This window comes from Trichosurus vulpecula, chromosome 7 (genome assembly GCF_011100635.1).
Source record: "Trichosurus vulpecula isolate mTriVul1 chromosome 7, mTriVul1.pri, whole genome shotgun sequence".
NCBI classification, from domain to species: domain Eukaryota; kingdom Metazoa; phylum Chordata; class Mammalia; order Diprotodontia; family Phalangeridae; genus Trichosurus; species Trichosurus vulpecula.
The window spans coordinates 3,613,587-3,627,697 of NC_050579.1; the positions used below are offsets into that span (position 1 = coordinate 3,613,587).

General features: G+C 44.5%; 1 protein-coding gene across 1 annotated transcript in view; it reads left to right on the forward strand.

Annotated features, from left to right (window-relative positions):
• Nucleotides 1-8,712: 8,712 nt before the first annotated feature.
• Nucleotides 8,713-14,111, forward strand: part of ASB18 (ankyrin repeat and SOCS box containing 18) — a gene marked incomplete at its 3' end in the record, with an annotated part of 54,153 nt that continues 48,754 nt past the window's right edge. Inside the window, 1 exon segment of the mRNA XM_036767935.1 lies at nt 8,713-8,917. Within this exon segment, the coding sequence (XP_036623830.1) occupies nt 8,713-8,917 (205 nt within the window).

The window sequence follows — 14,111 nt, forward strand, 5'->3', positions numbered from 1 at the left end:
AGCCATTGTAAGCTGAGAAGGTTAGACAAGGTCAGACATCATCATCACTGGAGGCTCGCTGGCTTCTCCTGGATCACCCGAGGGTTCTCTGCAAATGCTCCATCCTTCTTCCAGAGCTTCACCCACCAATACTGTGCCATGATCCCCAATTTGTACTGTGACAGGTGGCTCTGGACCCCAATCCTGCGGGGCAGGCTTACTAAAAACCTTTGCACCTTTATCCTATCTGACTTGGCTCGTGGAGTTAATAAAAAGTAGTAACCCAAGGTCCCCTTGGTGGAGGGTCTTGTGGTCCTTCACAGATCCCTATCCCTTAGGGCCATGCTCAGAGGTATGAGTAACTTTCATCATCATCCCTAATCAGACAAGTCATCATCAGCAAACAGTTATTTTTGAGTACCTATTACTTAGAGGCATCTAGGTGGCTCAGTGGATAGCGCAGTGGACCTGGAGTGGAAAGACCTGAGTTCAAATCCAACTGCAGATGTTTACTAGATGTATGACCCTGGGCAAGTCACTTAACCTCTGTTTGTCTCAGTTTCCTCAACTGCTATTATTCTTTGATGTTTATGCTCACTGGGCTCTCCTGCTGACATCAAATGGCATCTTTGAGCACCTGAACAAATGCTTTGGCATGAGAGCTCACAATCAAATTGAGTCCAAATTAATTTAAATGGGGAGAGAAGGCCCCACCATCCAGGGGGATCCAGAAAGGCTTCATGTAGAAAGAAGGTGGTGATTAACCTTGGTTTGGAAGAAAACTGAGGATTCTAAGAAGTGCATTCCTGGCATGAGAGCAGCACGTGCAAATGCTCCCACAGAGGTGGGAGATGGCGGGGGCGGGGGGAGGTGTTGTGCATAAAACCCAAGGAGAAGGCCTTGGACCCTGGAGAGAATGAAGAGGAATAATGTGTAAGGATGTTAGAAAGGCTGGGTTAGATACAGGGTGGGAAGGGCTTGAGGTGCTCTCCAGAGGAGTTGGAATTTGACTCTAGAAGCAATAAGGAGCCACAGTAATTTATTGAGTGAGTGATGTGGTCAGAACTATGCCTTAGGAATATCACATTGGCAGCTGTGTGGATGATGCATTGGAAAGGGTAGGAGACATAAGGCAGGGAGGCCAGTCAGAAGGCCATTGGAGTAGTCCAGGACACGAACTAGGGTGGTGGCTGTGTGAGTGGAGACAAGATGGGCAACATGTGGATCACCAAGATCTAGTGACTGATTGGATATTTGGACAAGGGAGAGCGAGGAATCAAGGAGGAGTCTAAGGCTGTGGCCTGGATGAACAAAAGGAGGTGGTGCTATTTTTAGCAGGTCAGAAATAGGAAGAGTTTGGGGGAGAGCAAGTTCTGATTTGGACAGGCTGAGTTGGAAGTGCCTCAGATCATCCGGTTGGAAACATCCAGTGAGCAGTGGATGGACTGCTAGAGCTTGAGAGAAAGACAAGGGACAATTAGACAAATTTTAGAAGTAACTGAGTAGAGATGATCATTAAACCCATGGGAACCTGATAAGGAAGGGGGAAGGGAAGAGGGAGAGGGAGAGACAGAGACAGGGGGAGAGACAAGCAAAAAAAAAGGAGGGAGAGAGGAAAAGAGGGAGAGAGAGAAGGAAAGACAGAGACAGAGAGGGAGAGACAGACAGAAAAATGGAGGGAGAGAGGAAAAGAGGGAGAGAGAGGGGAAGGAGAGATATGGAAAGAGAAAGAAAAAAAGGAGGAGGAGAAGGAAGAAGAAGAGCAGGACATAGAAATTAAATTAACGCATGAATTTAGAGAAGAGACAAAATGGTGACATAAGTTATAAGGGGAGAGGGCTTGGAAGGAAAGGCACATAGTAATGTGCCTAAATAAAGATCAGATTTTTTAATGAGGGTCCTGGTTGGGGCAGGGTATGGGGAGAGATCTCTTAGAGCCTGCTATCTTTTATATGTCGGTATAGGGTAGTGGCTCCAGTGCTGAGCTTGGAGTCAAGAGAAACCTGCCCCTGCCCCTCACTTGTTGTATTGTGATGGGTGAATCATTTCAGTTCCCTGAACCTCAGGCTTCACATCTGCAAAACAGGGTTAAGAATCTGGGCAGGACCCATTATATCGGGTTGTTTGAGGAGCAGCCCGTTGTTGTGCATGCAATGTGCTTTACAAACTTTAAATCACCTTAAAAAGTCATTGGTCATTAAGATTGTGACTGTTCTCATCCTCCTCTTGTTCTCAATGGAGTTCAGGCCAATGCCTGGGATGAGTCCCTATCCTGCTATCATTCTTTGATGTTTAATGCTTGCTAGGCTCTCCTGCTGACATCAAATGGCAGCTTTGGGCATCTGAACAAATGCTTTGGCATGAGAGCTCATCATCTGGGGGTTGTCTGAAAGGGTCCCACACCCTTGGCAGAGGGGACCATGGGAAGAAAAATACAATGAAGTCTGTTCCCGTGTGCTTTTAACTTCAACTCTGCCTCCACATTCTGAAATCATTTACCTTGTTTTGCAGAGGGCACTCCTGTTAATTTTTATTAAATAGAAGATATCAAAAATATCTGACATAAAATATACCAAAATAACATAAATATAAAATATACCATTTGTATATATAGCTCTTTAACGTTTGAATGTACCACCTCAGCTGACGCTCACAACAACTCTAGGAGGTAGGTACTATTTCTATTTCACAACTAAGGATTGAGACAGAAATGAAGTTACTGTGCCCAAGCTCACATAGCTCGTTAATCCTGCCTCCCTCAGGCAGGATTCGAATTTGGCTCTTCCCAACTCCTAGCTGCCAAAGTTAGGTGGAAATGCAATAGATGAGATTTAATTAAGCACCAGTCTTGTGCCAGGGCTGGTAAACAGACAGACAAAATTGAATGATCCTTGCCCTCAAGGGGCTCACATTCTTAGAGGAAAGACAATGTGTATATATTGTAAGTGTATACAAAATAGAAACAAAACCAACAGGAGGTATCTGGGGACAGAAGGAAGAAGGGCATCAGAAGGTAGGAACAGTAGAAGGTGACATTTGAGCCGGGCCATGAAGGAAACAAGAGATCCTATGAGGCAGAGGGGAGGAGGGAGGGCATTCCAGGTGTGAGGGATGGCCAGTGCAAAGTCACAGAGAAGGGAAATGGGGTGTTTGGTGTGAAGAATATAGAAAAAGACAATTTGGTGGAACATGAAGTGTAGGAAAGTGGATGACTTCTAACTAAACTGGGGAATTCAATTGGGGACGGGTTGGACAGGGTTTTAAAAGTCCAACAGAATTTATATTTGATTGTAGAGGCAATGGAGAGCCACTCCAGTTTGTGTAAACAGGTGACATGGTCATTTCTATATTTAAGGAAAATAAGTTTCCGTTGGGAAAAATAGAGAATTTAGAGTCTGAGGACCCGAATTCAAATCTCAGGTCTGCTAGGTAGTTTCTGTGTGACCTTGAGCAAGCCACTTCACCTCTTTATTTCCTCATCTTTACAATGAGGAAGTCGGCCTCAGGTGTCTTGCAGTGCTAAGACTCCTTTGAAGAATGCTGCGGTCCAGTTCCAGCTTCTTCCCACTGGCCACCAAGAGAAGGGCTCAGAGAGGTGTTTGTCCCACAGCAGATAGGAATAGAACAAGAAAGGAGAGGAAAAGACACCAGGCTGGAAAGACCCGATGCCGAAATCAAGATATTCATGTTGCCTTAAATATAATTTGTGTTAGTTACATTTCAATCCCTAATTTATACATAGCGGGGTTGACAAAGAATTACATTATAACAAAATTAGCCGGCGTGATTAGCCCAGCGTATGTGCTGCTGATTAATACCAAACAGAGAGCTCAGTAATTAAGATCTGTGAGCTCTGTATTTGGAGGCTTTTGTCATCTTTATTATCTGCTTAACGAGGGTTCCATCCTTACCTCCCTTCTGATTTGGTGTTGGAGAGCAGCCTCCATTAATTCCCATTTATTCCTTTAAATTACCTTATTCCGGTTTTTGACATTTCGCTGAAGTTCTGTACTCCATGGTCCAGATTGGGAACTTTTCTTTCTCCCCCAACCAAGCCCTCCTCCTAACTTCCCTGTGTCTGTCAAGGGCACCACCACCCTTCCAGTGGCTCATAGTCATACCCTGGGATTCAGTGTCTATCCCTCAGTCTTCCCCATCCGCATATCCGATTAATTGCCAAATCTCACCAAGTCAGTCTCCACAGTATCTCAAGCCACCTCTTCTCCACTAACATAGTCAACAAGAATCTTTTAAGTGCTTGCTAGCCCAGGTGCCAGGCACTGTCCTAATCGCTAGGACTACATATACAGCACCTTAGTTGGGAAGAAGGTATCCCTTCTTCCCAGCTCCTTTTCCAGTCCTTCTTCTGCACAGCTGTTAAATTCATATTCCTTAAACACATATCTTACCACATCACTCCTGTACTTTAATATTTCCAGAGGATCATTCTTTTCTCCAGGACAAATTGCAACATCCTTGCCTGGCATTTAAAGCCCTCTACAACGTAGCTCCCATCCACCTTTCCAATCTTCTTTCATGTTACTACAGTGAGAAACTTGCCAAGACCATCCCTTATGGAAAGGTACATCACACCTAGTGGATGGAATCCCCATGTAGTCAAGGGGATCCTGCTCCCAGGAAGGCATAATGACATCTAATGGAAGGACCTTGCACCCTGATTCAAAGCGTGGGCAGGTATTGTTTCCAGTCTGTTAAGAAGAGGAGCCTTTTGACTGACAGTTGAGCTGGAAGTGAGAATGATTACAAGACACTAAGTGGAAGATTCAGTTCTTCTTTGTCCTTCCTGGCTGCATTGGGTGAGGAGTACTCTGAGCCTCCAGGTAGGGATAGAGACCACCAGGCTTAATCTCCTCACCTGAGCCACCACCATGTGGCTCATGAGTGCATGACCTACTGATGCTTCCGTCTCTGTTACAGCAATTCTTCACTACTGTTAGGTGAAGGCATTATCTAATAAAGCTGCAACCTAGTGGGTTTTAGAAAATCAGGATGGTCATCTGCTGGACAGCTGGGAGTGAGAGCCTGTGCCAAATTTTAGGGACAGCCAGACCCAGCGAGGAGCAAAATCTCAAGTAATCTGCATGACCACCCAGCAAAGAAGTAAGTCAAAAGCAGCCAAGAGGGGGAGAGAGTAACCAATCTGCTCTGCCACATTGGGAAATGAACTTGGTGGAGTGAATGCCTTATTCAACAAGAAGGAATACAAATTTGAGCACACTCTTCCCCAAAACGACTAGGGCAGAAGGTGACCCTGAGTGTTGGTGGGGGCACAGGGAAGGAATACTCTGTAACTTCTGTTCTTGCTCTATTTTCACAGCAAATATCTATTTGTAAAAGTTCATTAGTTAAACGATAATGGATTGCTAACCATTGAATGTCACTATCACTAATCAATGAAGCGATGATGATAGTTAGCCAGTATTAGTGTTTTAAGGTTTGCAAAGCACTTTCCATGTATCACAATGTTTGATCTTAGTACCCTCCGAATCAGGTGCTCTTCTTACCCCCATATTACAGGAGATACTAGGACCAGTGCTGAACATTGGGGAGGACACATAAAGATGGGGGCCCACAGCTAATGGCATTAGAGAAGAACCATCCCAACTCCTCAGGGGACCCCTAGAGCCCTCGCAGCCTTGACTTGCAAGTGAGAGTGGGCATTGAGATAGGGAGGCTACATGGTGGCTCTTCTTCTTGGACTGCCCATTATGGACATGGCCACACGTGCTGTGCTTTGCAAGGCTGTCCCCCGTGTCAAGAATGTACTCTCCCCACACACACTTCTATCTGAGAGAATCCTTAGCTTCCTTCAAAGCATACCTCAGCTGCCACCTTAAACATAAGGCCTTTCTTGATCCCCTGCCCTGGCTCAGGTGTCAGTGTTATCTCCTTCTTAAAATTACTTCATATAATTTTGTATTTATTTTCTAAGAAGCACAAGAGAAAGAATTCCAGATTTGGAATCGGAGGACCTGGATTCAAATCCTGGCTCAATTCCTTACTCCATGTGTTGCCTTATGTCTCTCTAGATGTCTGTTTCCTCCTATATAATTGGGCAGCAAGGTGGCTCAGTAGACAGAGTGCCAGGTGTGGAGTCAGGAAGACCTGAATTCAAATCTAGCCTCAGACACTGACTAGCTGTGTGACTCTGGACAAGTCACTTAACTTCTGTCTGCCTCAATTTCCTTCTCTATAAAATGAGCTGAAGAAGGAAATGGCAAAGGATTCCAGCATCTTTGCCAAGAAAACCCCAAATGGGCTCCCAAAGAGGTGGACATGATGGAACACTAACATTCTTCATATGTAAGCAAGAGGATTTAAGTAGATGACCTCCCAGGTCCTTTCCAACTTTGATCTAATGATATTAAGTCATTGAACCTCTCTGGGTCTCAGTTTCCTCATCGGGGAGATGAAGTAGTATTTGATAGCTTGCAAGGGTCCCTACACGTCTAAATTGATGACCTCACATTATGTGACCCAAGTGGAGCAGAAACTCCTCGAGGGGAAGAGCTGTTTTGTTTGTGTCTGTGTATTCCCCTCACGTAACAGAGTTTCAAGAGATCCTTTTGAAAATTCTCGAATGAGACTAAGCCAAAGCAAAGGAAAAGGAGATTTTCCACACCTTGGGTCTAAAGATCTGTGTGCCATCAGTGCCCGGATACAGTACAAGACAGCATTGATCAACTCCAATGGGGCCAGAGCCAGCAAGGCTGTGGTAGAGAAAGAAGGGAGGAAACAGTTGAGTTGGAAAGGAGTGGGACAGTCTTGGCTATTGACCTCTTCTTAGCATGGACACCTCTGGTGTGAAGGCTGCTGAGCCCTTTGCAAGGCCGCTCATCTACCTTTGGTGTCCACCTTCCGCCCAGCTCTCAGCGGTGGCTCCAAGAAGCTGGAGCATGCATGGTGGTCACATTCTGGGCTAAACCAGGTTAAGGGTGATTGACAGGTCTCAAACCCATCAGTGAGGTAGGGAATGTCCACCCCAAGCATGTGACAAATGGGCAAATGAGAACAATGTGTTCCAACAGCAATGAAGGCAGCTGAAGCATGTGCTGTGAAATGCTGAGAGTTTGGTCAGACATTGAAGACACCATGGTCATCTACTGCATCTGGAGCTATCATCAGTCATCCTGACTTTTGTCTTGCCACTGTACTTCAACGACTCTAGAAGAGAGAGTGAGGATGAGGACTTTGTGCAACTCTGCCTCCCTTAAGTCCAACTCATGTGCAAGTCAAGACATCACCCCATGATGTCACTAGTCCTCTTCAAAAACAAAGAATGAACAACAAAACCTTGGACGGCTTGTTACAGCCCTGAGCGGGACCTATGTAATGAGCTGCATTTACCTCATAGAGCTGGGATGGAAGAGACTTTACTCATCCTCTCATCTTGGGTGGTAATGAGAAGACCTACGTTCAATCTGGCCTCTATCACATACTGGCTGTGTGACCTTAGACCTCTCTGAGACTAAGGTTCCTGATACTATAGGCCATAAAATGGACTATAACAAGCCTTGTCCTGCTTGGCCTAGCTTCTGTTATCAGAATCAAATGAGAGCCTGCCAACCAAGTACTCAGGTAACAGTAAAACATGACACAAATGTCTTCTCAATGGAGCTTTGTATCCCCAGCACCAAAGACACAGGAAGCACTTACATATTTATCGACTTGAAGTGAATTGATTCCATCCCAATCTCTAAGGTAGCCCAGCCCATTAATATTCACATGTTTGAAAACCCCAGTAACTGTCTATTTTCAGTTGTGGGTTATCTCCAGAGAGCTATGATCAGACAGTAGCCAGACATTCCCTGGATCTGTCCTAGCCACATTCTTAAAATGATAGAGCTGGGACGCATTTAGGGTTAGAAAGATCAGCAGAGAATTTGTGTTAAAACTATGGGTAAATATAAAGAATTACCCTTTGTTTTTTGATAATACATTCTTCCATTTTTTAACGGTTTAGGCCTGTGAGAAACTCATTGCGTGGAAACTCCCTTTAGTTCAGCTATAACTTGGGTACCCTAACGTATTAAGTGATTTGTCTACAGTCACCCAGCTAGACAGTATGTGTCAGGGGTAGAACTTGAACCCAGATCCTCCTGACTCCGAGGTCTGCCCCCTGGGTATTACAGCACACTATAGCTCATGCCTTGTTATATATCAAAATTGTTTATTAAATGGACTTGAATTATTGTTTGGGTGGAGAGATTGCCCTCTAAACTTAAAAACTGATGTTTTCAGAGAGTGGTTGAATAAAGTGGTTGTCAATTGTGTAAGTTATTGAAAGCTGTTCACATAGAGAGCTGGACAAAGTGCCCCAGCTGCCCAAAACTTCCAAACAGTGCTTCCAAACAGAATCTTGAACAAATGCTGAAGTACAAGTCTTTAAGGTAACCGAGTCAGTCACAAGTCAGTAGATTTCCCAAGTGCCTCCTTGCCCTTTTGTGTCTTCCTCCCACAAGCACCCACATTGGTGAGACCATCCTCATTGGATCTGATAAAACCAAACAAAAACATGTCTCTCACCTTGGGAAAGCTACTTATCAGAGGAAGGCTGGACTTGTGCTTCAGCCTCACTTATGGTAATCGGTAATCAGAGCTGAGCTGATCCTATTTATAATACCCTTCCTCCCCCCACCACACTCTCTGTGACAGCTGCTTACTTTGGACTCAACTGAGAAGAATATTCTGCTGCAGTCTAACTTGCTAAAAATGTCCAGCTCGGACTGTCTTCCTGACTACCCGCTCCACTCGGATCTGGTGAAGAGATTAAAGTCCTCCCTGGAAGCCGGGGATGAGAAGGCAGTGCTGGATTTGATCTGTACTGAAGTGAAGCATGTGAATGCTATTATTGAACTAGCCAATGATGACTGGATGAAAGAGCCCGATGCGCCTCTGCACCCCTTGGTTCTAGTAGGTAACTGGAATGAATGCAATGGATCTGAAAGCATGAAATGCCAAGCATGTCGGTGGCTGGCTGGCTATCATATCTGGCTCCCAATGGGCGACAATGTCCAGGAGAGAAAGGAGGGCAGGTGATTGAGGGAAGGAGAATGTGTGTCACTTGAATACCTCGTTGTCTTTTAAAAGTAACTCAGCTCTTCCCAAACAAACCTCCAAGCTGGGTGGCGCATTCCTTTGCTCCCTCTCACAAATAGCTTGCTGGGCTCCTAAAGGCGTGGGCATGGGCACGAGAGCTAGACAAGTCTTGTCCCTTCTGTTCAGTGCTCAGAAAATCACTGGAATAAAAGTCTTGGTGATGTCCTTGAAATGTTCTTTGGGCTCTTCTCTATTGCGCATGCCTTCTCAAGTTTTCTGATAAAGGAGTATCTCTGATCATGAAGAAGATGCATTTCCAGCAAGATACTTGGTTTTCAGAAAGTTAGTGGCAGAAGGAGAACTATAGCAAGGGAAAATGGGTATAGCAAAAGGTATTGGGTTTGCAGTCAATGGGCTTGAGCTCGAATCCTGACTGTCACTGTCTGTGTGGCCCTGGACAACTCACTTAACCCCTCTGGGCTTTGGTCTCCTCTGTAAAATAAGACGGTTGTATTGGATGGCCTCTGGGGTTCTTCCAGCTCCAAAACTAGGATTCTGTTTCCCCTGCTGCATTTCAGAATATGGACTCACTCCCACTGACCTTCAGTGGTCAGGAGATACGGAACATTTGGGCCACAGGAGACTCACAGACTTTGTAATAAGTGAAGCATGGAGGGCTTGCACAGTGTCTATGGAGGGAGCACCCACTCCAGCAAAATCCTTGAAAATCCTGGTTTGGGAGAGCAATGTCTCTCCTTGGGCCACTTTGGAAAGTGATGAGAAGCAGGGAGAGGCTGAGAAGCCCTGAGCTCCTTCCCTTGAAGGCATGAGGGGAGAGCCAAAAAGGCGGCCTGTAATCCGATCCTCCTCGGTCATTCCTTCTGACTACTCAATCAATTGATCCATAAGCACTTATCAAAGGGCCCCAGTGCCAGGCATTGTGCCATGTGTGCTGGGAAAAACAAAGACAAAACAAAAGAGTTCTAGCCCTCAATGTATTGGAAGAAAAAGCATGAACTTAAAATGACTATATACAAAACAAATATGAGATAATTTGGGGGGTGGCATTCACACAGCACTCCAGCTGGAGGTTCCACCAAAGAGGCAGACAAGCATCCTCCCTGTGCGACTCTTGTGCGTGTCTTCCCATGAGTTCATCACAAGGGGCCCACCCAATATGATGGGGGCCTTCCTTTCAAGGATATTAATAGAGCATGGCTCTGCCCATGGTTATCCTTCATTCCCGTGACCAACTCATCTTTCCTGGTCATGCAATTCTTCGATGACATTTTGCCTGCCCGATTCCCTGTTTGAGCTATGATGTTGCCTTCTTCTGCTTACCATGCATGTTTCCATCACCTTCTGAGGAAACCTCTACTTCAGTCCTTTGGAGCCCATATCATTTCATTATTCAGTCATGCAATATTACCGGAAGCCTATGAGTGTGAGGGCCTTTGTCTCGGAAAGAAGGTTGGAGGGGGCATTTGAAGCATTGCCCCATTTCCCAAAGGCAATCCAGCCAGCCCCCTTTCTTTGGTGAAATTCTGGGCTCACTCAGTTTCTATTTGCAGAATCTGTCCATGGCAATAGACACAGATGCACCAGTTCAATGAGTTGTATGTCCCACTGTATATAGAAAATAAATATTATTCCTATGCTTAGTGCTTTTTTCTGAATTGTACAAAAAGAGCAGCATAAAGGATGTCTAAACATAGACGTATCTTGAAGGGTCATAGATTTTGAAAGGGAACTTGGAGGCCACCTAGTCATGGGATCAGAGCGTTGTCCACCTACAACTGAAAATGACTTTGTCATCTACTTAAATTCCTCTTCTTACAAAGGGAGAAACTGAGGATCAGAGGGCTTACATGACTTAGGGTCATAGGATTTAGGCCAGGAAAAGACCTTAGAGGCTATTAAGTCTGATCCCATCACTTTACATATGGTGAAACTGAGGCACAGACTACTGAAGTGATTTGCCCAGGGTCATATAGCTAGCAAGTATCTGAGAGGCCAAATCGGAACTCAGATCTTCCTGATTACAGGTCCAGTACTCTATGCACTGTACCATCTAGCTGCCCACTTGCCTAGATGGAAAGTAAAAGATCAGAAACAGGAAAGATAGGAGCTGAATGGTGAAAGACCCAAGAAAGAGAAAGGAAGACAAATTGAAAGAAGGTCGCAAGATGGCTGGTCAAGGGCTAGGGCTAATCATTGCCTGGAAGGAGATAATTCTCCTTCCAAGGGGAGCCCACTCCTCAGGATGGGGCCACTGCAATGAATGCTTGTATAAATCAATGAGGTGAAAGAGGAACTTATTGGAAAGTTAAGGGATTATCCCACCAGCAGCCCCAAGTTTTATTTTTCTCATGAGAGGAGAGTCTAAAACACAGGGTAGTGCCATGAGGCTGGAGAACTGGAGGACCCTGGGAATAGGTGGGATTCATTGTAGCAATTGTTTATGGACTACTCTGAGATCTTTATGTGTTTACTGCATTGTCTATGAAGTGGAATAAAGGCTGTCCTATATCTGTACTATGCATTGTTGCTTTGAGTGCTTGTTTAGGCAGGTTCTGGAGATCCTTTTGCACACATCTACAGAGACCTCAACATGTGCTATAATAGTCTATAATGGTCAAGTTATATTCTGAGATTTCCCAGAAGGTACTTTGAAGGGGAGAACATGACCAAGAGAGACACAATTTGGACTCTCCCCCTTAACCCCTGACAAGACAGGACGAGTTTCATGTTAAGTCCAGATATTAGAAAACAGGGTTGGAGATTGTGTGTATATTGTTCTAATGGCCATTTCATTGTATGTATCTTCTCTGTCTGAGTGTCCATATCTGAGTTTCCACAGTCTTAGACCTTGAGCTATTAGATGACAGTGACTAGGTGTGGCTAAAACTCCTTGTACAGCATGCGGTACAACACTGCGCACCCCTGGGTAGTATGAACAGTTGTGGTTCAGTTATTTCAGTTGCATCCAACTCTCCATGACCCCATTTGGGATTTTCTTAGCAACCTTCTAGTGAGTGGATTCATAAGACAAACAAAAATCAAGTTTATGAAAACTCACTGGCATCATTAGTTAGAAACAAATAGTGGGCAGAAGTTTCCCAGCCAGAATAGTCCAGATCATTGGTCAAAGACTGCCATGATACCATGAGGCCTCTACCCTCTAGTCTTTCCTTAGAGGTCTTATTCCTATGATTTTAGCTGCTGCCTCTTTGTAATTGAATTTCAAATCTGTGTCTCTAGCTCAATCTTCTCTTCCAAATTCCAGACTCACATTCCCTACTGCCTACCAGAAATTAATAGTATATGATCTGTTGTCCCAAGGAACTCAATATATCAAAAACTTAGCTTACCATCATTGCCCCAAAATGAGCTTTCCCTCTGTACTTTCTCAATCTCTGTCAATTCTCCTAAGTACCATTCTCCCAGTATTTAGAATTGAATTCTTAAGATCATCTTCTCCTTCTCCTTCCTTGCTTCCCAAGGCTAATTCATCACTGAGCACTGTCAATTTGAGAAGAATAGTTAACACATCGAATGACAGTTGGGATCCAAAATGATTAAGCTGAATTTAATAAGATGAAATGTGATGGGGATAAATATAAAGTCTTATACATGGGTTCAAAAAATCAATTTCTGAAGTGCAAGGTGGGGGATATGTAGCTGGAATGAAAAAATATTAGGAGGTTTTGGTAAATTGGAAGCTCAGTATTAGTCACCAATGTGGTTTATCAGCCAAAAGCAGAATGTGTGTATAATCTATATCTAATTGTTTATCATCTCAGGGAACAGAGAAGAAAGGGAGGAAGGGATAGAATTTGGAATTCCAATTTTTTTAATGAAGGTTAAATTTTGTTTTTACTGGGAATCTGAAAAAATAAAATACAAAAGTGTTCACATTTTAAAAAAGAAGAATGTGAACACAGAGCACGTTAAAAGAGAGATACTGTTCAGTGGGGAGAGGCCAGTTCCTAAGCTAAATTTACCCTGTTCAGACACAATCTGGAATGCTGTGTTTGTCTCTGAGGGGCACTGCATTTGTAGGAAGAACAACGACAAGGCCTAGCCTAGAGGAGGGCGAATGACCAGGAGATAAAGAGCCTTCACATCATGGCATAAAATGCATTGCTGAAGGAACTTAAGAATATTAACCTGAAATAAAGAAGACTCTCGGGAACATGAGAGCTCTCCTCAAGTACCTTCAGGGAAAATATCAGGAAAAGGCATTAGGCTCATTCTACTTGACTCCAGCAGGCAAGGGGTAGAAGTGACACAGAGATGGATTTAGGCTTAACATGAGAAAACTTCCTAAGAATGAGAGCCATCCAATGGAATGGGCTGTGCCTAGGGAGGCAGTGAGCCCCCCTCCTTGAAAGTCTTCATACAAAGGCCATAGGATCATTTATTCAGCATGTTGTAGAGCTAACTCCTATTTAGCTATGGAAGGAAGGAAGGAATGAAGGAAGAAGGGAGGGAGGGAGGGAAGGAGAAAGGGAAGGAGGGAAGGAGAGAGGGAGGGAGGGAAGGAGGAAGGAAGGAAGGAAAGAAAGAAGGAAGGAAGAAGGGAGGGAGGGAGGGAAGGAGAAAAGGAAGGAGGGAAGGACAGAGGGAGGGAGGGAAGAAGGAAGGAAGGAAGGAAAGAAAGAAGGAAGGAAGAAGGGAGGGAGGGAGGGAAGGAGAAAGGGAGGGAAGGAGAGAGGGAGGGAGGGAAGAAGGGAGGGAGAGAAGGAAGGGTAGGATGGAGGGAGGAAGGAAAGAAAAAGAAAGCAATTCCATCAGAATGTGTGAATGGTCCCTATCAGCTATTTGGTCCTGAATGATCATTTACACTTCCTAAACCCGGATTTCCTATAAAATGGAGGTGGAACACTGTGCTGCCTGACTTGTAGGCTTATTTTGTAAACCCTGAAGCACCACAGAAATAGGAGGAATTAGTATTATTATTAATTATCGCTTCCACCCAAAAAAATGCTTATTTTCACATTTTGGTTCACCCAGATCTACATTACCCGGTTGAGGATAGTCCATTGTCTTCCTTTCTTTTTTTGGGGATG